The following is a 22,159-nucleotide window of genomic DNA, read 5'->3' on the forward strand; positions in this document are numbered from 1 at the left end:
CCGCCTCCTCTAAGATCAGCCGTGGCATTAGATTCTCATAGGAGCGCGAACCCTACGGTGAACTGTGCATGCGAGAGATCTAGGTTGCAGGCTCCTTATGAGAATCTAATGCCTGATGATCTGATGTGGAGCTGAGGTGGTGATGCTAGCGCTGGGGAGGGGCTGCAAGTACAGATTATCATTAGCAGAGAGGTTTCACTGCACAGAGACCATAATAAATCAATTGGTTGCAGAATCATATCAAAACCCTATCATTGAGTAGCAAGTGATGATTAAGCTGCATCTGGTGGCAGCTTTATAGTGGCAAGTGAGTTGATGTACTTCAATTGTACAGCTGCATCTGGTGGCAGGCTCTAAGTCAGAATCCGACACTTATTTTAGTCCTCGTGTGGCCCGCCCATTATTTTATTTACCACTTCCATCCGCGCCGCTTTCCCGCACTGCGCACTTGTCTCAGTCACAGTTTTGGTAAGCCCACAAGGTAACCCTAGCCAAATTAGTGAAAAAACAAATGTCACTGGAGAGCTTATTTGAAAGGGGAAAGACCCAATGATGAGACAGCAGAAGGCTCTTAAGACTGCCAACAAGAAGAAAACTGCATTTAAAAGAAAATACCAAGAGACATACTTAAATTACAGGTTCATTGCAACAGGTGATTCACATTCTGCAAGCCCACTTTGTATAATGTGTGGTGACAAAAAATAAATAAATAAAAATAAAAAATGGGCTTCCCTGGTGGCGCAGTGGTTGGGAGTCCTCCTGCCGATGCAGGGGACGCGGGTTTGTGCCCCAGTCCGGGAGGATCCCGCATGCCGTGGAGCGGCTGGGCCCGTGAGCCATGGCCGCTGAGCCTGCGTATCCGGAGCCTGTGCTCCACAGCGGGAGAGGCCACAACAATGAGAGGCCCATGTACAGCAAAAAAAAAAAAAAAAAATGTGGTGACCAGCTATCCAACAAAGCCATGAAACCTTCAAAACTGCTTCGCCATGTGGAGACCAAGCACCCTGCGTTAAAGAACAAGCCTTTGGAGTTTTTCCAAAAGAAAAAAAAGTGAATACGAAGAACAGAAATAATTATTGAAGGCCACCACTTCATCAAATGTGTCTGCACTGAGAGCATCATTCTTAGTGGCTAACCTCATGGTTAAAGCTAAGAAGCCCTTTACTGTTGGTACAGGGTTGATCCTGCCTGCTGCTAAGGACACTGTCATGAACTTTTAGGAGAGGCTAGCACCATAACTAGACGAATTGATGGAATAGCAGAGGATATTGAGGCACAGTTGTTAGGTTTAATGAGTCACCGTGATACGCAGTCCAGGTTGACAAGTCTGCCGATGTTGACAATGAGGCAACGGTGCTTGTTTTTGTGTGATATGTTTTTTTTCAGGAGGATGTGCATGAGGATGTGTTATGTGCACTTTTGTTGCCAACCAACACCACAGCTGCAGAACTATTCAAGTCTTTGAATGATTACATATCAGGAAAAGTGAATCGGTCATTTTGTGTCAGTATATGCACGGAAGGAGCAGCTGCCATGACTGGACGGCTTCCTGGTTTCACTACTCGGTTCAAAGTGGTCGCTTCCGAATGTGAGCCTATACACTGTGTCATCCACAGAGAAATGCTGGCTAGCCTAAAAATGTCACCTGAACTTAACAGCGTTTTGCAGGATGTGATGAAAATTATCAACCACATTAAAGTACATGCCCTTAACTCACGTCTGTTTGTGCAGCTCTGTAGGAGATGGACGCAGAGCACACACGTCTTCTCTTACACACAGAAGTGAGATGGCTTTCTAAAGGTAGATCACTGGCCAGAGTTTCTGAGTTATGAGAGCCGCTTCAGAGATTTCTTTTAGAAAAACAGTCACCACTGGCAGCACATTTCAGTGACGCAGAATGGGTCTCAAAAGTTGCTTACTTGTGTGACATATTCAACCTGCTCAATGAACTCACTCTGTCACTTCAGGGGAGAATGACAACTGTGTTCAAGTCGGCAGATAAAGTGGCTGCATTCAAAGCCAAACTGGAATCATGGGGGTGACGAGTGAACATTGGGATTTTTGACATGTTTCAAACATTAGCAGAGATTTTGAAAGAGAGTGAGCCGGGGCCTTCTTTCTCCCAGCTGGTGCATGGTCACCTATCTTAGCTTTCGAAAGAGTTTGAGCATTACTTCCCAACCACAAAAGACCCCCAAACTGGGAAGGAATGGATCCACAACCCAGTTGTGAATAAGCCAGGTGAATCGACTTTGTCCGTGTTAGAAGAGGATCAACTGCTTGAGATCGCAAATGACGGTGGCCTTCAAAGTATGTTTGAGACAACTTCAAATCTCCATACATTCTGGATTCAAGTCAAGGTGGAGTATCCTGAGATTGCCACAAAAGCACTGAAAAGCCTGCTTCCGTTTCCAAGATCCTGTCTTTGTGAAGCAGGGTTTTCTGCAGTGACAGTGACCAAAACGAAATCACGGGGTAGGCTGGACATAAGCAACACGCTTTGGGTGTCACTGTCTCCCATTGCCCCCAGACAGGACCATCTAGTTGCTGGAAAACAAGCTCGGGGCTCCCACTGATTTTGCATTATGGTGAGTTGTACAATTATTTCATTATATATTACGATGTAATAATGATAGAAATAAAGTGCACAATAAATGTAATGCCCTTGAATCATCCTGAAACCATCCCCCCGCCACCACCCCGGTCCATGGAAAAATTGTCTTCCATGAAACTGGTCCCTGGTGCCAAAAAGGTTGGGGACCACTGCTTTAGTTGACACGTCAGGTAGCAGATATTATTATTGTCGTCATCATTGTTGTGATTATTTTAACTATTCCTGTGCCTTAATATTCAAGCCTAAATGATGATAATATCTAAAAGCAACTCTGGGCTTCCCTGTGGTTTGTTTCTTAGGCTCGTGCCTGAACTGAGCTTTATGTATCTATTTAAGCAGTAGCTTTTGGCTTGACAGGTCACTGTGTCCTTAGATGTATGTAATCTTTGACAACACTGGTGGGGTTGAATTGGAGTGACAAAGGACTTATACCCATTACCTTGGGTCTTTATTCTCCCAACTTTATGATATTTAGAAATGAACTCCAGGGACTCAGGAGTGGCATGAACTTAAGATCAAAGAACATTCCAATATAAAATGATATGCTGCTGTTAAGGAATAGTCTTCTACAATAGATTAATCATGAGGGGAATTATAAATATTTCACATACTAATTATATTAGTTTATGGAGATAAAACACCATATGAAGTGTTCCCAGCACACTCAGCAAGTTAGATGCGCTTTACATGTTAATTGACTTACTTCATCAAGGCTGACAATCATGAATCCCTGAAGATGACAGGAATTATTATCATGATATTGTACATTCCTGATCTTTATACCAGGTTGACACCTACCTTTCCCCAGGAGTTCCTTTTCTTTGGATGGTATCTTCAGTTCTTGATATTTTAGCATGGTGAAGTAGAGAACAGTGCCTGACGTATTATTAAGGACCCTAAGGAAAAAGTAATGGGCTCCATAAAAAATGACATCAAATAAAACTTCCTAGAATTGTACTGGATGCTGAAGTAAGAAAAGTGCTTTCTTTGGGGGGCATGGGATGCTTCCCAACTTGTTTTTTAATGGTGGAAGTGACTATCATATTGAACGCTTTAAATGGAGAATCAACCAGCTTGATTTTCTCAGTATCATTGAGGTAATGAATGAATGATTGATTCATTCATTCAGTCATTTATTTGGAAACATTTATTGAGCACCTGAGATAAGACAATGAACAAGGAAGATATAGGGCTTGCTACAAAGGAACTTAAGATCCAGAGTGGTAACTGCCATGTTAGGGAAACTGCCATGTTAGGGAAACTACCAAAGAAAAGAACAGCAGATCCAATTTATCTCATCAAAGAGTATATACTCTAATGGGAGGAAACAAGACCTACAGTTATCTCACTCCTTATCTCTGGAAAGAGATGGTGTTCACCAAGTCTCCGTATCAGGAATTTATTGACCACCTTGTAAAGACCCACACCAGAGTTTCCGTGCAGAGGACCCAGGCTCCAGCTGTAGCTACCACATAGTTTTCTATGAGAAAAATAAAGTGAATGAAGCTAGTTAAAAAAAAAAAAAAGAAATGAAATATGGTGGAAACAAGTAGCACAGTATGTAAAATTATATAACAAACCAGACCCACATTTTTAGCAGACATGTTTGGTGACCAAGCCCTTTAGTTTAATTAAATCTCCAATGAAGTTTCTTTCATTGGTCTATTATATATTATCTTTAGTTACCTACTGGACACTCCATTTATATTCAACATTTGTAAAATCTGTCTCTGTATTTCTCCTCTACTCCAACTGCTGATTTGTTTTCTCCTCATGTGTTAAGGAATGTTACTACTACCCATCTGATTACACAAGCTAGAAACCTTTGAGTCACCCTTAGCCTGTCCCTCCCAGTCATCATCATTTCTATTTCCTTTGTTGCTCTTAATATCAGCCATTTCTCTCTACTCCCCCCGCCCTGACCACCTCCTCATTATTTCAATCAGCTGACTCCTTCCTGTTATTTAGGGTGTTGCTTAGATTGCATTTCTTCAGGAGGTTCTGCATTGATGGTCATCACCTTTCTGCAATTTGTCTAACTGTAATCTCCCAGTAAATATGTGATGAATGAAGGGATGAAATGAAACTGCTCAGGTTAGTACAGTTCTTCTTCGTACCATTTATATTCCTTTATTTCTCAAACATAGACTATAATAAAAAGTACAGTTAGCAGGAAACAGTGAGTCACGTTCTAATCTTAGATGGTTCAAAATCAGTGTGGAGTAACTGAAAAAGCAGAGACTTTGTGGCCACGTCAACTTGGATTTGAAACTCATCTCTGCCTCTTAGTAACTGCTATTGTCTTAGCACTTCACCAAACCTCTTGTAATACTTTAATTTCTTAGTTGGTAAAATGGGGATAATAGGACATATCTTTTAGGATGATGATTAAATAAGATATACTTAAAAAACCTTGCATAATACATGGGTCCCTGTCTTCCTTTAGGACATTACAGAGACTTAAGTATCTCATTATCAAAAAAAGTGACGATGGCGAGCCATGGTTTTAAGTGAATTGGTTTTATCTATATTTGGTTATGTATAGAACAACTTCCCTTGTTTTGAGAGTGGTAGTGATGGTGGTACTTTATTTGATTCCTTTTCCTCTCATTTTACTACCACTTTTCTTAGCCAGTGAGCATTTATAACTCAGTTAATTAAGGATAGTAAGAAGAAATAAAGCCTTTCCAGTATGATAATAAATGTACAGTGGATCCCCATATGGCTAACAGATAAAGTATGAACTTCTCATCCTGCATTCGGGTACCTCTAGGTCTGGTGGAAGATCACCTTTTCAGTCTTACTTTCTTTTATTCAAACCCTAAACTTTAGCCACTGTCCTTCCTCTCTGACTTATTTAAATAGCACTGATCCTTCTAGACCCAAAACATCAGGACCCAGGCCTCCCCCTGCTATACCCTCAGTAAACTTGAGACTTCCTGATTTTCTGCTGCCCTTAGTTTTCTCTTCTTCCTCTGAATGGATAGGGCTTAGTGCCTCTGCCTTCATTCATAATCAGCCTTGCACTGCTTGGTTACATTTCTTGTGCAGGACAGAGCTATTACTTATCTTTTTTATTGCTATTTAATGTTTCCTCTACTTATGGCTTGTTTTGCCAATTATATTGTCAGCTCTTTTGGCACAGGGGTGATATACTTCTTAGCTTGTCAAGTCAGGAGACTTGATAATATTTTGATTTGTTGACTTATTGATAGATGGCGTAAAACAGATATATCTATAAACGTTCTGAATGGTTCATGGTACCTTGTGTCTTACAAGAATACTCTTAACAGATGCTAGTCCCAAAATATATAAAAAATGTTTCTGTACACAGTAAAAATTTCAGTTTATTTATGTTTTTTTTTCAATAATAGGGCCCATCCTCCCTTCCTTTCTTGTTACAAACATAATTACTAAGTATCTTTTATGGATTAGATACTATGTCAGATACCAAGAGTTAAAACACTTGAGAGCTTGCTTGAGTAATTTAAGAGATACCTGAATTTAAGTGGCACTGGTAGCTAAGAAAGCACCACAGGTGTTATGTAATTTGTCTCCTTAAGCATCTGTAAGGCAGGTCAGAGTGTTGATGACTGTAGAGTGGATAGATGTTAAGAAACCAGTTGGAGATTTTGCTCAATGGCAGGTCCTACCTACAGACCTCAATTCCCTGCCTTCTGGACAAGTGTTCTTTACATTGTGATCTCCTAGCCGTCATGATAAGCACAGGAAAGGAACATTACATGGTGGAAAAACTGACCTATTAATTGATGCTACATCATGGGACAGCTATTGGGAAGCTGGATACTGTGTTAGCCTGTAAATTACCCCCCACAAGAACCTAGGAAATTAAATGACTCCATTTCTTTTTCCTTTAAATATGCTTCCATCTTGAATTTTTAATTGTTTTAGCAAATGGAAACATTTGGTTACGCACATTCTTCAAGGTTTTTGAAAATCCATAGCATTTAAACGTGCAATAGAAATGTTCTAATTAAGATAAAGTAGCTGACAACTAGAGCATAGTTAAAATGAAATTTTGTGTATCAATGATTAATAAATGTTAGAACTTTCTACACAGGTTTTTATAAATTAAAAATATATATTTAAGCCGAAGACTTTTGAAATGTTTGGGAGTAATTTTCACGTATGCATGTATGTATCATTGAGCTCCTGTTACATTGAGTGATACAGCAGAGGAAAGGATAGCACTCCTCTTTCACTTCTCACATCCAGTTCATCAGCAAACCTGGACAGCACCATCAGCAAAAACCCAGTCAGTCCACTTCTCAGCACCATCAGCGCTATCATTTTAGTCCAAGAGACTGACATTTCTTTTCTCTTCCCTACTCTTCTCCCTTCTTGCAAAGTGATTCCTTACAGTCTGTTTTCCATACAGCAGTCAGAGTAAAGTTCTCTGATATTAAAAAAATAATGAAACATTTCATGAAATACGTAAACAGATACAATAGAAATACAAGAGATTATACAAGAAAAACTTTAAACTTTATAGATTTAAATAAATCTAAAAATCATGAATCTAAAAATTTAAAAATCATGTTCGGGTCGATGATAGTATGACACATCGTATCATGAAATCTGTTAAAATATATGTTTCAGAAATAATTTTTAACATAGAAAAACATGTATTAAAAGCAAAAAAAATTAAAATTGCAATAGTTTATACGTATTACAAAGTGAAAGAGTAAAGGTAAATTCACCCAATATGCATTTATTATTTTGTCATTTCCCTAGTTAAAATCCTTCATTCTCTTTCCATTGCTCTTACCATAAAATTCAAAATTATTTTCATGTCTCATAAAGACCCATAGACTTCCTCAGCATCTTCTCTGGCCATTCATTGAATTAATTGCTCCAGCTTCCTTGGTCCTTATTCAGTTCCTCAGCCTGCCAATTTTCTTCTTGCCTGAGCTACTTTGTTTTATATTTTAGGTCCATTATTTAGCCTAGTACCTTGCAAATAATAGATGCTCAATGTATAATGACTAAATGAGCACCAGAATGCAAATAGTGGCCATCTCTTTTGGGGTGGTTGTGCATGATAATTAATTTATAATTTTTGTACTTAAAACATTTTCTGAAATGAACATGTGTTTTCTAATTATCAGAAGGAAAAAAATGGCATTCTGGCATTCTAGAATTGGAGACCCTGGTAGGTGAAATTCAGCAAATCAGGAGGAACTTAGAAATTAGATTATCACAAGTAGATCAAGGGTCTATACAAGAAAATCAATTCAGTGAGGAATTGCATTCAGGTAGGATGGGTGGAGTGTTGGGTTAAGGGAAGCTGGTCCATCCAGAGTTGTGCTTTCCCATTAATTTATGGCTATTTAATTTAAACTTAAATCAAATTGAATTTAAAATTTAGTTCCTCAGTTACACTAACTATACTACAAGTGCTTGATAGCCATAAGTAGCTAGTTGCTGCTGTATTGGACAGTACAGATATAGAATATTTCCTTCATTGCAGAAAATATTGTATCACAGAAAGTACAGGATCTAGAATTCTGGGAGTAGATATCAAGGAACAGGAACTCAAGATAGGCAACAAAAGAATGAAGAAAGACTTAGGGGGTGAGGCTGGGCAACGTGTATCTAGACAAGGAATTTAAGTATTGAGCAAGGTGACACAGCTGGAAGATGGCATTCACTCTTCTGTCAAAGGCTTGTTGAAAGTCCTGCAGGGAATTATTTAAGTATAAATAACAACCCAAATTGGTATCTGTGTTAAATTGTGTTCTGTATCCCATTATGTGATACATGGTTTCGGAAGGTGAGGGGCTATTGAAAAAACTTCATGGGTCAAGAGTGAGATAATTAGTCCATGAAGGATTTTCTCCTAGATTGTATATGGTGGTGGTTGGAATATTGAATGCCTGTCCTCTGTTTCTCATTTCACTGACCCTTCATGCCATTTAAGGTATAAAGGTATGCATCTTGATAATAGTAGTCACACTCCTACTGTGCTTATGTATATTTTAACATCTCGTTTGACATATTAAGAAAATAGGATAAAAGGCAAACAACTAGTGTATTCAAACTGAATCAAAGAAAAATAAAATCTAGAATTTCATTGTGTTGAATGATTTTGGATTCCTTAAGCAAATATGACTCAGATTGTAGGTATCATGTGCATTGAAAATACTTGAAGCATGTATATGCATACAGTCCCAAATACCTAGAACGGCATTCACGTACTTTTACAGCACAGAGCTGTTTTGGTTAGACGATTATAATAGCAGCTTACTTATGCTTTTGGTGAGATGGTAAGCTAGTGATGTAGCCATTAATTTGAATTTAGCAGACATTTTAAATATAGGTTTCTCTTACAGAGACAAAAGTTGCAATTTAAAGCTCTTTGGTGGTCTAAAAACAGCTTAATTCTGTAGTAGCATGGTAATAAGTACTAATCCAGCTTATACAGTGATTGTAGTATGTCATGTTTGTGAAAGATTGCCCAACTGCTTTCTCTGGGTTTTATGTTAATTTAAAAATATTAAACATAAAACCTTATAACATCTTCATGCTGAGATAAACTGTTCAATTTAACTTGTGCTCAAGCAGCAGCTGTCAGGAATTATCTTGTTCCTAGTGGTTTTTGCTTTCACCTTGTGCCCTTTCCTGCCAGAGACACAGTGTGGGATGGTAAAGCTCACCTTGTTAGGATTTATTGCTTAAATAATACCTGAGGCAAGATGAACATTGGGAGCCTAGGGATTAGCTGCTGATTGAGTGATGTCATTCATTGTATTATACACTTTTTTTTTAATTGATGGAGGACGGCAAAGAAAAAATTGCCTATGAATCTTACCTGCATTTCTTTTGTGGGCATCTTCATCTCTTCTTTTTAGGTGTCATTGAGCTGAATATTTGAGGAGTTGCTTATTGTCTAATTTAACTTCCATTTTACAAGCAAAAAAGCAAAGAGAAATGCTTTACTAATGTTGGAGATAATTCCCACAATTTAGAAGTAGTGAGCGCTATTTCAAGATTAGTTACAAAAATAAAATGAGTTTCCTGTTAATGACTGAACAAACTGAAGGAAGTGTTGGTGTGGGCAGTCCCAAATGGGTAATATTATGAAAATCATTGCCATTTTACTTCTGAATGTATTGCATTCTCTTGTTTGAGAGCTTTTATTTGGAAGTCTCAATTTTAGATTTGGATTCCTTGATTGTGGATCAGCTGGTAGGTAGGGTAAGGAGAGGCGGTATATGGTAGGAGGAGAGTGAAGGGCTTGCTTTAGTTAAACATTTGCTACAGATGTTCCACCCTGAGGATAGTTCTCTTGGAGGAAATGAACAATTGGAGTCTGACTAGAAATACATATATGATGGGTTTACTGTTTATGGAATGTGGCATATTTTTCCCTTCTACTTACTGCCATTTAATGAATATCCTCCCAAATTTGTAGTTTTATAAACGTATAACTTAAAAATTTGCAAGGCTAGATCAGTGAGTTACAATATATCATTTATTTAGATTAACCAAATGTTAACATTTTGCACATTTATTTCTATCTATGAATATTTGAATATTTGTTTTTAGTGGCCTTTGGACCGAACTATTTAAGACTTAGTTGCAGACATCATTATGCTTCACATGTTAATAATTCAACACATGTCTCCTAAGAATGAGGATATTCTCCTACATAATTGCAGTAAAATCAATACACTTCAATTTAAGATTGATAAAACTTTACAATTTTATATTCAGAGTTTCCCTGTTGTTCTTATATCTTCTACAGCTGTTTTTTATTTTTTTCCCCATTCAGTATCCCATCAAGTATCACACATTGCATTTTGTTTGGGGTCTTTTTATTTCCCTTTACTCTAGATTTTTTTCCTTTTATGACCTTGACATTTTTTGGAGATCCAGCCCATTTATTTTGCAGAATATTTGTCTGGCTATTTCCTCATGACCAAATTCAGATCAAGCATTTTTGTCAGGAATTGGTGATCTCTGTCTTTCTCAGTGTATCACATTGGGAAATACATGATATCCCTTTGGCCCATTATTGTTCATATTAAGTTTGGTCACTTGGGTAAGTTGATGTCTACCAAATTTCTTCATTATAAGGGTACGATTTTTTATAATTAATGAATAGATGGAAGCTGCAGTTAATGAGTTTTTCTTCCTTGTGTGTGAAAAACATTGAGTTTGCTCAGGTCTTAATGATTAACAATGAGTCATTGTTTGGAGTAGTTTGTTATGTTGGGACTGGGGAGTGGGAATAGAGGGGGGTGTATTACTCAACTTGATCCACAAGTTGCCATCCGTTTTATTTTAAGGGAAATATAGATTGACTGAGTTTAAATTTTATTGTTCTCTCTACTAAAGATCAGATTTGTAGATAAGCAAATATTTTCATATTTCAGAATTTTCAATCTAAAATTTAGAAAAGCTAATACTTGGTGGTGGTGGGAATATTTTTGGAAAAAATAGAGGACATTTTCTGAACATGAATTTTCTATTTGCTTTAGTTGAGTACAAATAGACAATTTTAAAAAATGCATCTCCTTGATAAGATTTTTTACTTTAAAACAATAAACCATAACATTAATACAGCAATGTGAGTTTAGAGAGGTGGCTGCTTTTTGGTCTTATGTGCCTTTTGTAGCCCATGAAGAAGACACTTGAATTCCTCTTTATGATGTATGCACTTATTATGTAATCATTCTTCTTATGTGAAGACTAGTGCTGCAGATCATATAAACACCTGAAGTTAGCCATTTGGCTTGTCAGCAAGGGAGAATTTATAGTAGTTGTAATCATGGTAATAACAAGGATGCTATTTTGTATTTATTAAGTACAGTAAAAAGCGTTTGCAATGTAAGTGGTCCACAACGAATTCATATCTGTGGTGTAATGAATAGTACTTCGGGCTTAGAAGACTGGGAATCTCTGCTTTGCCACTACTACCAGTGTGATTCTAGAAAAAACCCTTAACCTTCTTGGACCTCATTTTTTAGAATGAGAATTAAAGCTGTAAGGGTCAAATGATGCTATATTATGTTATAAAGGTGGCATTCCATCAAAATTGTGCCATCTAAATGTCCTCAGCTGCTCAGGGAATGTAATTTGTCCCTCTTTTGTGTCCACACGTGTTAGCCACCTCATTAGTGAAATATTTCCGGGTTGTCCCAGACAGTTGTCTGTCTGTTCCTCTAGTACTTTGTTCATGCCACTGTTATTGGCAGCATTCATTCTGCAGGCTGTCTTGTTCATCTTTTCTGTTCTTCCTCGCTTGACCCTGGTACCTAGTAGGCATTTATGATAAATGTTTGTGGAATGAGTGAGTAAATAGACACTATTTCATTTATAACCATGGATAGGTAGACTTTCAGTTTCCTTTTTATCCCCCAAAGTCAAGGAACCAGGCTTTCTTCATTTTTATCATTTATGTTTTATATAAGGGATATTACAGAGTGTACATATGGTGCCATTAGCAGTCCAGTAATCGAGAAGAAAATATAAAAGAAAAAACCCTACAAATATTGCAGAATATTTAAAAGGGGGGCATAAGAAAACATGCCAAGAGAAAAAGCCCTCACTAGATAAGTCTATTGCATAAATCAAAAGGGTTTATGTCATAACACGAACACGTGCCATTCCTGCTCATATATTGAATTTCAGTAGTTGGTTGCATACAGAAGTAAAGTGTAATGAAACTGGCAAGCAAAGTATTCCCCAGTCAGCCTTATCTTTGTTCCATTTGTCCTTCAGATGGAGCTTTTCTAGGCTTTTTTCAATAAAATCCATCCAGCTTTTTTTTTTTTTTTTTTGCATCTCTCAGTAACTGAGCTGAGAAGACCAATGAGATTCAGGGCTTTTATAGTTCTTAGCAGCTGCTTTTTAAGAGATCAAAACTTAGAATGCTGCTACATGGTATTAAGGCTTAACTCTTGATGTGTCCCTATGGGGGATATGTTTTCCTTGGGGTAGGATGAGGAAAGAGGAGAGAAGGCACAGGATGCCCACTTCAAGTATGCTCGGGGTGGTAACCCTAATTTCCTTGTTTCCTAGGATTCTCTTCGCAAGCTCAGTGCTTAACCTGACTGAACTGGCTGCCCTTCGGCCTGACCTTGGGAAATTGAAAAAGATTCTGTACTTCCATGAGAACCAATTGGTATATCCTGTCAAGAAATGTCAGGAGAGGGATTTCCAATATGGATACAACCAAATTCTCTCATGGTAGGTATAGATTGTATCATCATATTTAGTCGTTTCCCATCTTTTTCCTCATAGTTAGCTTTTAAATCTGGAGACCTCCTGTACACTTATTTTAAAAATACCTTAAATTAGGAGCAAATGTTTAAACATACCTTCCATGGTAGGAATTACTTGTGCCTCTGCAATATGTACATATAAGAGAACAGCTAATCCTTTTATAAAATACATATGTGTTACAATCTAAATGTTGAACTAATTATCTAACTGTATTTTCTACAACATTCAAAATAGAATCAAAGGGGTGACAGGGACCTTCTTCAGCCCCTGATTCCATCATCTACTGTGTGAGACATACTTTTAGAAAAAGACAGTTAGTCAACTTTTATTTACCAGCTACTTTCCATGTATCCAGCTGAAATCAAAATAGAAATTTACAGAGGAATAAACAAAAATTAAAGCATAATGGAGCAAGGGGTTTTTGTCCTTTTTTTCCTTATTGTTTGTAAGAGAAAACTATGGAAAATGAATCTTTAGGAGGTTTTTTTTCCCCTCTTGAGTCTTCTGAAACTGCATAGCCTTAAAATACCATGACATTTCAAAGGTGATGGTCCTTCTCTACTGTTACTTCAACAAAGTGTATCTCCTGAAGCTTAGTTAATGAAAGAAGTTAATAACAGCTCTGAAACAGCTTTGCTATTGGATCCCATCCACATAACTGCAACACTCAAAGGGAGTCAGTTTGGCAGTGATTGGGTTCAGTTTACTCACCTTTTTTAATAGTTATTAGCAACTGGGATTGATGATGTGTTTAAGCAGACTCCCAGCTCTTTTGCAAGTATATTCCATAGTTTCACTGACATAGAAAAACAGCTAGATGGTAATACTTCTGTGTTTTGAGCATTTTGTAAATGTTTTCCTGCAATCATTTTTACAAGCTGCTTCAAATGAAGTAGCAGCGCTATCAAAATAGAGCGGAGCTGCTTCACATCAAATGTCTCATAAAAAAAGCAACCGGTTTAAAATTTCATAATAAAATTAAAATATTTTATATTGAAACAGAGGGGAAAATATGTTTCAAAAACAAAAACAAAATCATTTTGTGCTTTATTAATATGGAAAACATTTGTAATATTCTTTTGGTTTCTTGAATTAGCCTCATTCTTTTCCTCAGATAGTGTGTGTTTATTACCCGTGAGAAATAACTGGGGAAAAAAATTAAGTCTATTTTTCCCTTTATGGGTGGCTTTAAAGTTAATGGAAGTTACACCCACTCATATCAGAGAGGAAATGCATGAAAAAGAATATTTCTGTAAACTATCTTGGAACTTTAATTTGGCATAAACTGGGTTTTTAAGAATATAAGTAGTTGGGTTGAATGCCGTTTGAGGGCAGATGGCTAAAAAAATTTTTAGCTTACTACCCCTCATCTCTCTGTTTCAGAAAAGATTGCTTTGCTCAGAGGGAATGAGACTATAAAAGCTTATATATAATTTTTCAGCATTGCTCTTCTCAAGAGCGTAAACTGATAGATGAGCTTGGAGAGAAAGAAGTGGGCTTGATCATTGGTGGGATTCTTAAGGAGAAAAAAACTGGCTTGCAGTCGTCCAGAGGAAAAATAAAAGTGTCAGAAAGCAGTCCTGTTCAGATTCAGTTTGAAAAGTATGACTCCAGCTTCTTAAAATGTTTCTTTAGTTTTCTTGCTGACTTCTGCTTTTGTTGGCACTGTCAGGTTTCTTTCTTGACTGTGTGACAGTTAAGGACTTCAGAGATGACCGACATAAGCACTCACCTTAAATAGAGGTTTCACTAACCCTCTGACTGATGAACACATGCCATAACTATGTATTATGACCTGTGGGTCACTATTACAATATGTGACATATGGTGAAAACAGACTAGCTGTAAAACATCCTTCAACTTTTGGAATATTATTATATTGGCTTCCTTATTGCTTGATATTGTGTCAGCACTTCTGTGACACTCTCTTGTATTATCCATGTTGTAATCACTGCTAATCCCAAGTTTGCACTAAGTTGCAACTAAAAAAACAAAAAATACTTGTATGGGAAAACAAGTTTGCAGGAGTGGGGGCAGATAGGGGTGGCAGGTCAACATTCCTTTCGTTAGTTTTTCATTCCGCTATGTATTGATAATAGAAACTTTGACTGTCTCAGTAAATGTGAATTAAACTAAACTGAGGACTTGCTGTGGTATTCCTGCTCTATAAGCTCTGTTTATTCATTTGTGTTTTACAGTCTTGTGGGCTTGCATGTCTTCTTTTCAGTTTCCTTGATGTCCTTTACAGGGTGAAATAAAACTAACTGCTTTTTCTATTTGATCTTGTATACCTTCTTATCAAAGCATTTGTATGCATTTTATTGAGATCCAGTGACACTGAGACACTGAATCATGGCTTAAAGCAAAGAGGGTTATTTTAAAAAACAAAACAATGATTTATTAAAATGGTTTTTTGATTCATAAAGGGAACATAGTACATATTCCTGTTTATCCAGCTCACCCATGGTTATCATTTGTGTTCATTGGTTTCCAAGAAAATGTTATAGGCAAATTTGGAAACTATTGACATATTAATGACACATAAACTTTGTTTTTACATTTCCTTCTAACTATGTATTTTAGATTATTTTTAATAAAGAAATACTAAGGAGAGGATCAAGCCTTTGCATCAAAAGCAACAGCGAATATTATATTTCTTTCGTTTAATTCTGAAGGTCCATGGTGTTGTGGTCCTTTATAATACATTATGTAATCAGTAGGACCTAGTGGTACGGATTTCTGGATCCATTTTCACCAACTTCTTCTATTTCTCTGACTACTCCAAATCTATATAATAAAAAAATAAGTTATTTGTAGAGTTTCTATATAATCCTTCCTGTGTAGTCTCAGAACTTTAAAAAACCTAACAGTTTCTTGAAGCAAGGGTTAAAATGAGAAATAGACTTTAACTACATGTTATGAAGGTATGCTCTTAGTATGAAATAGCTTTATCTGGATTAATCTCCTTGAAGGCAGTGAAAAGTATGGCAAGTGTTCTGTTCTCAGTACTGTGGTGTAAAACGAAGTACATCACTGACGTAGAAACCCAACATGGGTAGTTGGGCCACAAAGAAAAAGGTCCTCCTGTACTTGGTGATAATATTGAAAATTCCTGGCATTGCGGAAAAGTACACTGGGTTGGCCAAAAGGTTCCTTCGGTTCTTAAAGTAAAAATGAAAGACATATTTTTCATTTTCACCAAGAACTTTATTGAACAACGTATTCACTGTTTTGTTCCACTACCTTCTGCCGTCTTTCAGGCAGCTTCATAATTCCATCTTCCCAAAGCTTTTTATCTTTTTGAGCATAGAACTGTTGCAGGTGCCTTTTACAGTCTTCCAGGGAATTGAAATTTTTTCCATTAAGAGAATTTTGTAAAGACCGAAATAAATGGAAATCTGAAGGTGCAATGTCTGGTGAATTCGGCGATGAATCAGCTTGATCCCAGTCAAGCTGTAACAGTTTTTGCCTGGTCATCAAAGAAACTCGGTCTTGTGTTATCCTGATGGAAGATTATGCGTTTTCTGTTGACTAATTCTGGACGCTTTTCATCGAGTGCTGCTTTCAGTTGGTCTAATTGGGAGCAGTACTTGTTGGAATTAATCGTTTGGTTTTCCAGAAAAAGCTCACAATAGAGGACTGCCTTCCAATCCCACCAAATACACAACATCACCTTCTCTGGATGAAGACTGGCTTTTGGTGTGGTTGGTGGTGGTTCATTTCGCTTGCCCCACCATCTCTTCTGTTCCACATTATTGTACAGTATCTACTTTTCATCACCCATCACAATTTGTTTTAAAAACGGAACGTTTTCATTACATGTAAGTAGAGAATCGCACGCAGAAGTACGGTCAAGAAGGTTTTTTTCCTCTTAACTTACGTGGAACCTAAACACCAAACCGATTCACGTAACCAAGCTGGTGCAAATGATTTTCAGCGCTTGATTTGGATATTTTGATTATGTCAGCTATCTCCTGCATGGTGTAATATTGATTGTTCTTAATTAATGTCTCGATTTGATCGCTGTCAACTTCAACTGGTCTACTGGACCATGGAGCATCGTCCAGTGAGAAATCTGCAGCACAAAATTTTGCAGACCCCTTTTGACATGTTCAGTCAGTCACAGCACCTTCTCCATACACCACACAAACCTTTTTTTTTTGCGTTTCAGTTGAGTTTTTACCTTTCTTGAAATAATAAAGCATAATATGCTGAAAATGTTGCTTTTTTCTCCCATCTTCAGTATTAACATGGCTACACAGAAATTCACCAATTTTGATTTTTTTTTTTTTAAGGCACGCTGATATGACAGCTGTCACAATGCAATCTAACAAAATTATTTCGAATGAAGTTGAAGACAACTAAAGTGCTACTGGAGCCATCTTATGGAAAACACCAAACGGACTTTTTTGGCCAACCCAATACTTTGGTTTGAAGTGTCATAGGATCCCATTAAATCACTTAATTCCTCTCCTGCCTTTCCTCTCTGATGCCAATAATCTACCTTCCCTTGATATAATGCTAATGAAACTAACTTATCTATTAGAGTCATTTTGATAAATACTGGTAGGAAGTGCAGAGTTCTTTGCAAACCCAAGGTGCAGTATAAACTCTGATTAATAAAGAAGTCTTAGGCTTATAAAAATAACTGAACAAGTGTGGGCTCACCATATGCATTTATCCTTTCCCTTTGCAGCCTGGTGGCTGATGTGGTGGTATTCAACTCGGTTTTTAATATGGAGTCATTTCTTACTTCTATTGGAAAATTCATGAAGCTGATTCCTGATCACAGACCCAAAGATCTGGAAAGCGTCATCAGACCCAAGTGCCAAGTTATTTACTTTCCCATCAGGTTTCCTGATGTGAGCAGGTCAGTATGTTTAACTCCATTTTCAATATTGTGTCATAAATTATTTCCCAAATGTGTAAAAATCGGTGATGTTCTTGCCAATTTTGACTTTTCAGCGTAAGCATGATTAGTTAGAGAATCAAGTTCTATTTCGCCATGCTGTGATTTACAAAGATTTTAAATAATCATGTGTCCAACCTGTCACTGAATGGTTAATTCTGATACTGAGTTTTTCCTTTCTTTTCTCTTATTTATTTGTTTGCCAAAGCAAGGTGCTTTGGCTTTTAACACTTACTGTTTTATTTATTTGTTGTTTTGCTACAGAAGTCATTGTCAAGCATAGGTCTCAACCTTTGTATTCAGCTTATGCCTATTGGTTTATATGTATAATAGTAACTTCTAAGTAAATCAGTGTTAAATTTTACTGCTTAGATTACTTTCATTTCCCATGCTGTTTTTTCTGGGTTTTTTTTCCCCCTTCTCCCAGTTTTTATTATTTATATTATCTTAGTAAAGAGTTAGGTCTTCTATATTGGGTTGCAAATGCACTTAATTGCCATTTCTTTTTCTCAGTCACTAAGGATATTTTTTATTACCCTTATTGCTGGGCCCACCCTGAATTAGCAATGGATGATGTGGCTCAAAGGGAACATTCTAGAATTCCTTTTCACTTTTGATTAAACCTAGCAAAATTGTTTTTACTACCACCAGGAATATTTTCCCCTTGTGAATAGAAAGTTTACTTCAATGGGAATCATACTAGCTGGGGATGCTGCTGTTTTGTAACTGACTGTGTCCTTAAAAAGAGTTCAGGGACAGCTGTTTCTTCCCCATCCTTGAAATGAAGGCAGGAGACAATTTAATATCCACATATGCTATGCAGGAGGTCAGCATTAGTCTCTAGGTTCTGGACTAACTGAGTTCACCCAGATTTTGCTGTGGGGACACCCACTCTTCCACACCCCTAATACTGATTTAAGTGTCTGACTAGTTAATATTGCATTGAAGAAAAATCTGCCTAATACCAAATCAGGCTAGTGAGTCATAAAATTTAAGTTAGAACAACTTGCCTGATCCTTACTTTATGGCGTTCAGAAAACAGAAGGCCGGAGAAGCAGACTGGCTTGTGCTCACACTGCTGATTAGTGTCAGAGACTGTATTAAAATTTAGACTCTATGACTTTTGATTAAATTTTCTGTTAACTATCTAATCTTCCTGTCAGTATAGGTCATTTGTCAAAAATATTTAATGATTTATTTACAGTTTTGAAAACTATAAAGCTAAGTGAAACTAAGATCACAGTTGATTTTCATATATATGTAAATATGTATATAATATGTATTTGTAATATATAATTTTCATATGTGTGATGAGAGAATGTCAACTTCTGAAGAATATGATTGTTATATTTTAGATCTGTGATTAGCTAGAACACAGCTTATACTTTAGATCAGGGGTCCCCAACCCCCGGGCCTGTTAGGAACCGGGCCGCACAGCAGGAGGTGAGTGGCGGGCGAGCAGGCGAATCTTCATGTGCCGCTCCCCATCGCTCCCCATTGCTCGTAGTACTGCCTGAACCATCCCCTGGTTCGTGGAAAAATTGTCTTCCATGAAACCGGTCCCTAGTGCCAAAAAAGTTGGGGACTGCTGCTTTAGATCATATTTTGAACCTTATTTTTTGACATGCTTTTAAGTTTTTCATATAATAATATATTGTCAAAATGCACATCTGTAAGTGAATAGGTAGTTATAGCACATCTTAATTATTACTGCTATAGAATTCCAAATAAATAGTATGTTTTAAAATGCACTTGCATCTGATATAGTCCTACAACATCCTATGTTTAATACACCTGTGGCAATTGAATAGTTTATTAATTTGGACTGTATTACCATAAATAAATCTAGCTAAATGGAAGAAGGTTAAAAAATATTGTGGCCAAGATAACATTCATAAGCAAGGTCTTAGCCCAGAGTGTTATTTGAATTATTTTCAAATGGTAATTTGCTTTATCTAACCCAAACTCATATAGTGTAAGTAAGTGATTATTTGCATGAATGACAATCATTCTAATGCCTGCAGTCTTAAAAGAGTATTATTTTGTTGAGATGTTGAAAAATATTTAGTAATTCCAAAGGCAAAATAACCAAGGTGATTAAAAATAAAAAAAATTTTGAACGGTTCTATCTTTCTCTCAAATTTAATTTAAAAACAAAGCAGCAGAACATATACTTAAATTATTAATATAATGTGCTCTAATAATATATAATATAAGGTATATTAATCAGGGAAGGGAAAAAGCCATATTTCAGCAAAATATTTGAGGATTTATAAAGTTGATAACTGTTAAAACTCAGAGCATGTCTGTCATACAGAAATTCAATATTGGGCTTGTAGTACCTGCTGTACCTATTACCTTCCTCACCCCTCCACTGCCTCATTCTCAAAGACCAGAAAAATAGTAGCAAGAAAGAATATTCACTTGAAAATATTTCATTATATGTATTAAAACATTTTGAAGTGGGAAAGCTCTTAAATACTGTAGTTAGGCATGCACATATTTGAGTCTTGACCGCCACTTACTAGCTCTGTGACCTGTGCAAGTGTAATGACCCTGAGCGTAGGTTCTTTAATGGTTATGATTATATTTACCTTATCCCCTCATAGGCATGATGTAGCTATTAAATGAAATAATGTGTGCCAAATGCCCAGCCGAGTGCCTGGCACATAACAGAACCTTAATAAAGTTTAATTCATCTTATTAACTCCTTCATCCCCATTGTTTTATAACCTAGCACATTTATTGCCACCTGAATATAAAGGACAGTCTTCCCCTTTGCCCTCTTTTAACACATGAAAATAAAGAAATGCTCTGCCAAAGGAACAGCCTAATATAAATAAAGAGGTTCCTTTATATATTCTTTTTATCATCCTGACTCAAGCAGCCTTTTGGCTTCACCAGAACCTGTAGCATCCATTGATGGTAAGGAGCCAGCTCCTTATGTTCATTCTTCTCTTGTCCTAATTTTCCTCCTCCTTTCTCCAGTTTAACTTCCACATTCTGTCATCATACTTCCTTTCTCGTGTGTACTCTCAAATCTTTTGCACCTTTTCTTTCATATTTGATTAGGAGGAAAACCTCCAGCCGTACTTATTAGCCTACTCTAAATTCATGACCCCTAAATCCACATGGACCTGTTGAGCTGCATGGCGAGTGTACCATAATTCCCCTTTTCTAAGTAACTAATCATGCATTTTCCTTTCTTTGTAAGCTTTTAATACCAAATCTTCTGTCTTCCTTCTCAGATCATGACTGAAAAAGATAGACACAATCAGAAGAGAATTTCTATATGCTGCCACCATTACATCTACCCAGTTATGTGCTTCTGGGTGCATATTTTTTATCTTCACACCTGTAACTATTGATGGATTGACCTTACTTCTGACTAAGGCCCTGTTTCCACTTCTTTGCTGGAGCCCATCCGTCTTGCATACCTAAAAATTATTTTTCTAGCAAATTTTTTTCCTCTGATCTGCATCATCCATTTTCCTCTTTTCTGGATGGTTCCTATTAGCATACAAAAAATGCTATTTGCTTTACATCTTTAAAATATTCTCTCTTGATTCCACTTCATCCTCTGCTACTACCTCATTTCTTTATTTCTCTTAGTAGCAAAACCTCTTGAAAGAGTTGTTTACACTTGTTTCCAATTTCATTCCCATTGTTCTTTCTTCAAGCTACTCCACTGAGACTGTTTTTGTCCAGGTCCCTGATGACTTCCATGCCTCTAAATCCTGTTGTCAGTTCTCAGTCCTCATCTTACGTCACACATCAGCAGCATTGGGCACACCGTGACACAGTCTTCAAGCTGGCTTCCAGGACACAGGTGCTGCTTCTCAGGAGTGTTGCCGGTTTCTCTTTATGACCTTGATCTTTAGCTTTGGACTGGCCTTTCCCACTCTTGACCCTTAAGGGGTTAGTGGAGGAAGAGCCCAGGATTGAAATGAGAAGAAAAGATAAAAGAGTCAGGAGGTCATCAATGAGAGAATTATCCTGTGGAATAAAGGGAAGAGAGTTTTAAGGAGATGATTGGTAGTGAATTCAGAGGAGTGAGGTTAAATAAAGTGATGACTAAAATTATGCTTGAATTCAACAATTAAAGGGTCAGTGGTGCCCCACCCTGCATTCTGTTAACTCACAAAAAAGTTTCATATGTTTTTTTCTGGTAGGGAGAGAAACAACCTTCAAGTCTAGGTGAGATCTCTTTCTCTTTCTCTTTCTCTTTCTCTTTCTTTCTCTTTCTCTTTCTCTCTCTGTCTCTCTGTCTCTCTCCCTCTCCCTCTCCCTCCCTCTCCCTCTCCCTCCCCCTCTCCCTCTCTCTCTCTCTCTCTCTCTCACACACACACACACACACACACACACACACACACACACACACACAC

At 37.1% G+C, this 22,159-nt stretch overlaps 1 protein-coding gene across 10 annotated transcripts in view; it reads left to right on the forward strand.

The window, feature by feature from the left end:
* Positions 1-22,159, forward strand: part of QTMAN (queuosine-tRNA mannosyltransferase) — a 338,670-nt gene that overhangs the window by 83,120 nt on the left and 233,391 nt on the right. For all 10 annotated transcript variants that reach the window (XM_027131822.1, XM_027131828.1, XM_027131812.1 and 7 more), the window contains 2 exons: positions 12,662-12,829; positions 17,562-17,735. In XM_027131822.1, the coding sequence (XP_026987623.1) occupies positions 12,662-12,829; positions 17,562-17,735 (342 nt within the window). The remainder of the gene's footprint in view (positions 1-12,661; positions 12,830-17,561; positions 17,736-22,159) is intronic.

The sequence above is a fragment of the Aethalodelphis obliquidens genome, unplaced genomic scaffold (genome assembly GCF_003676395.1).
Source record: "Aethalodelphis obliquidens isolate GAN/ISIS:26980383/991018 unplaced genomic scaffold, ASM367639v1 scaffold2, whole genome shotgun sequence".
NCBI lineage: Eukaryota > Metazoa > Chordata > Mammalia > Artiodactyla > Delphinidae > Aethalodelphis > Aethalodelphis obliquidens.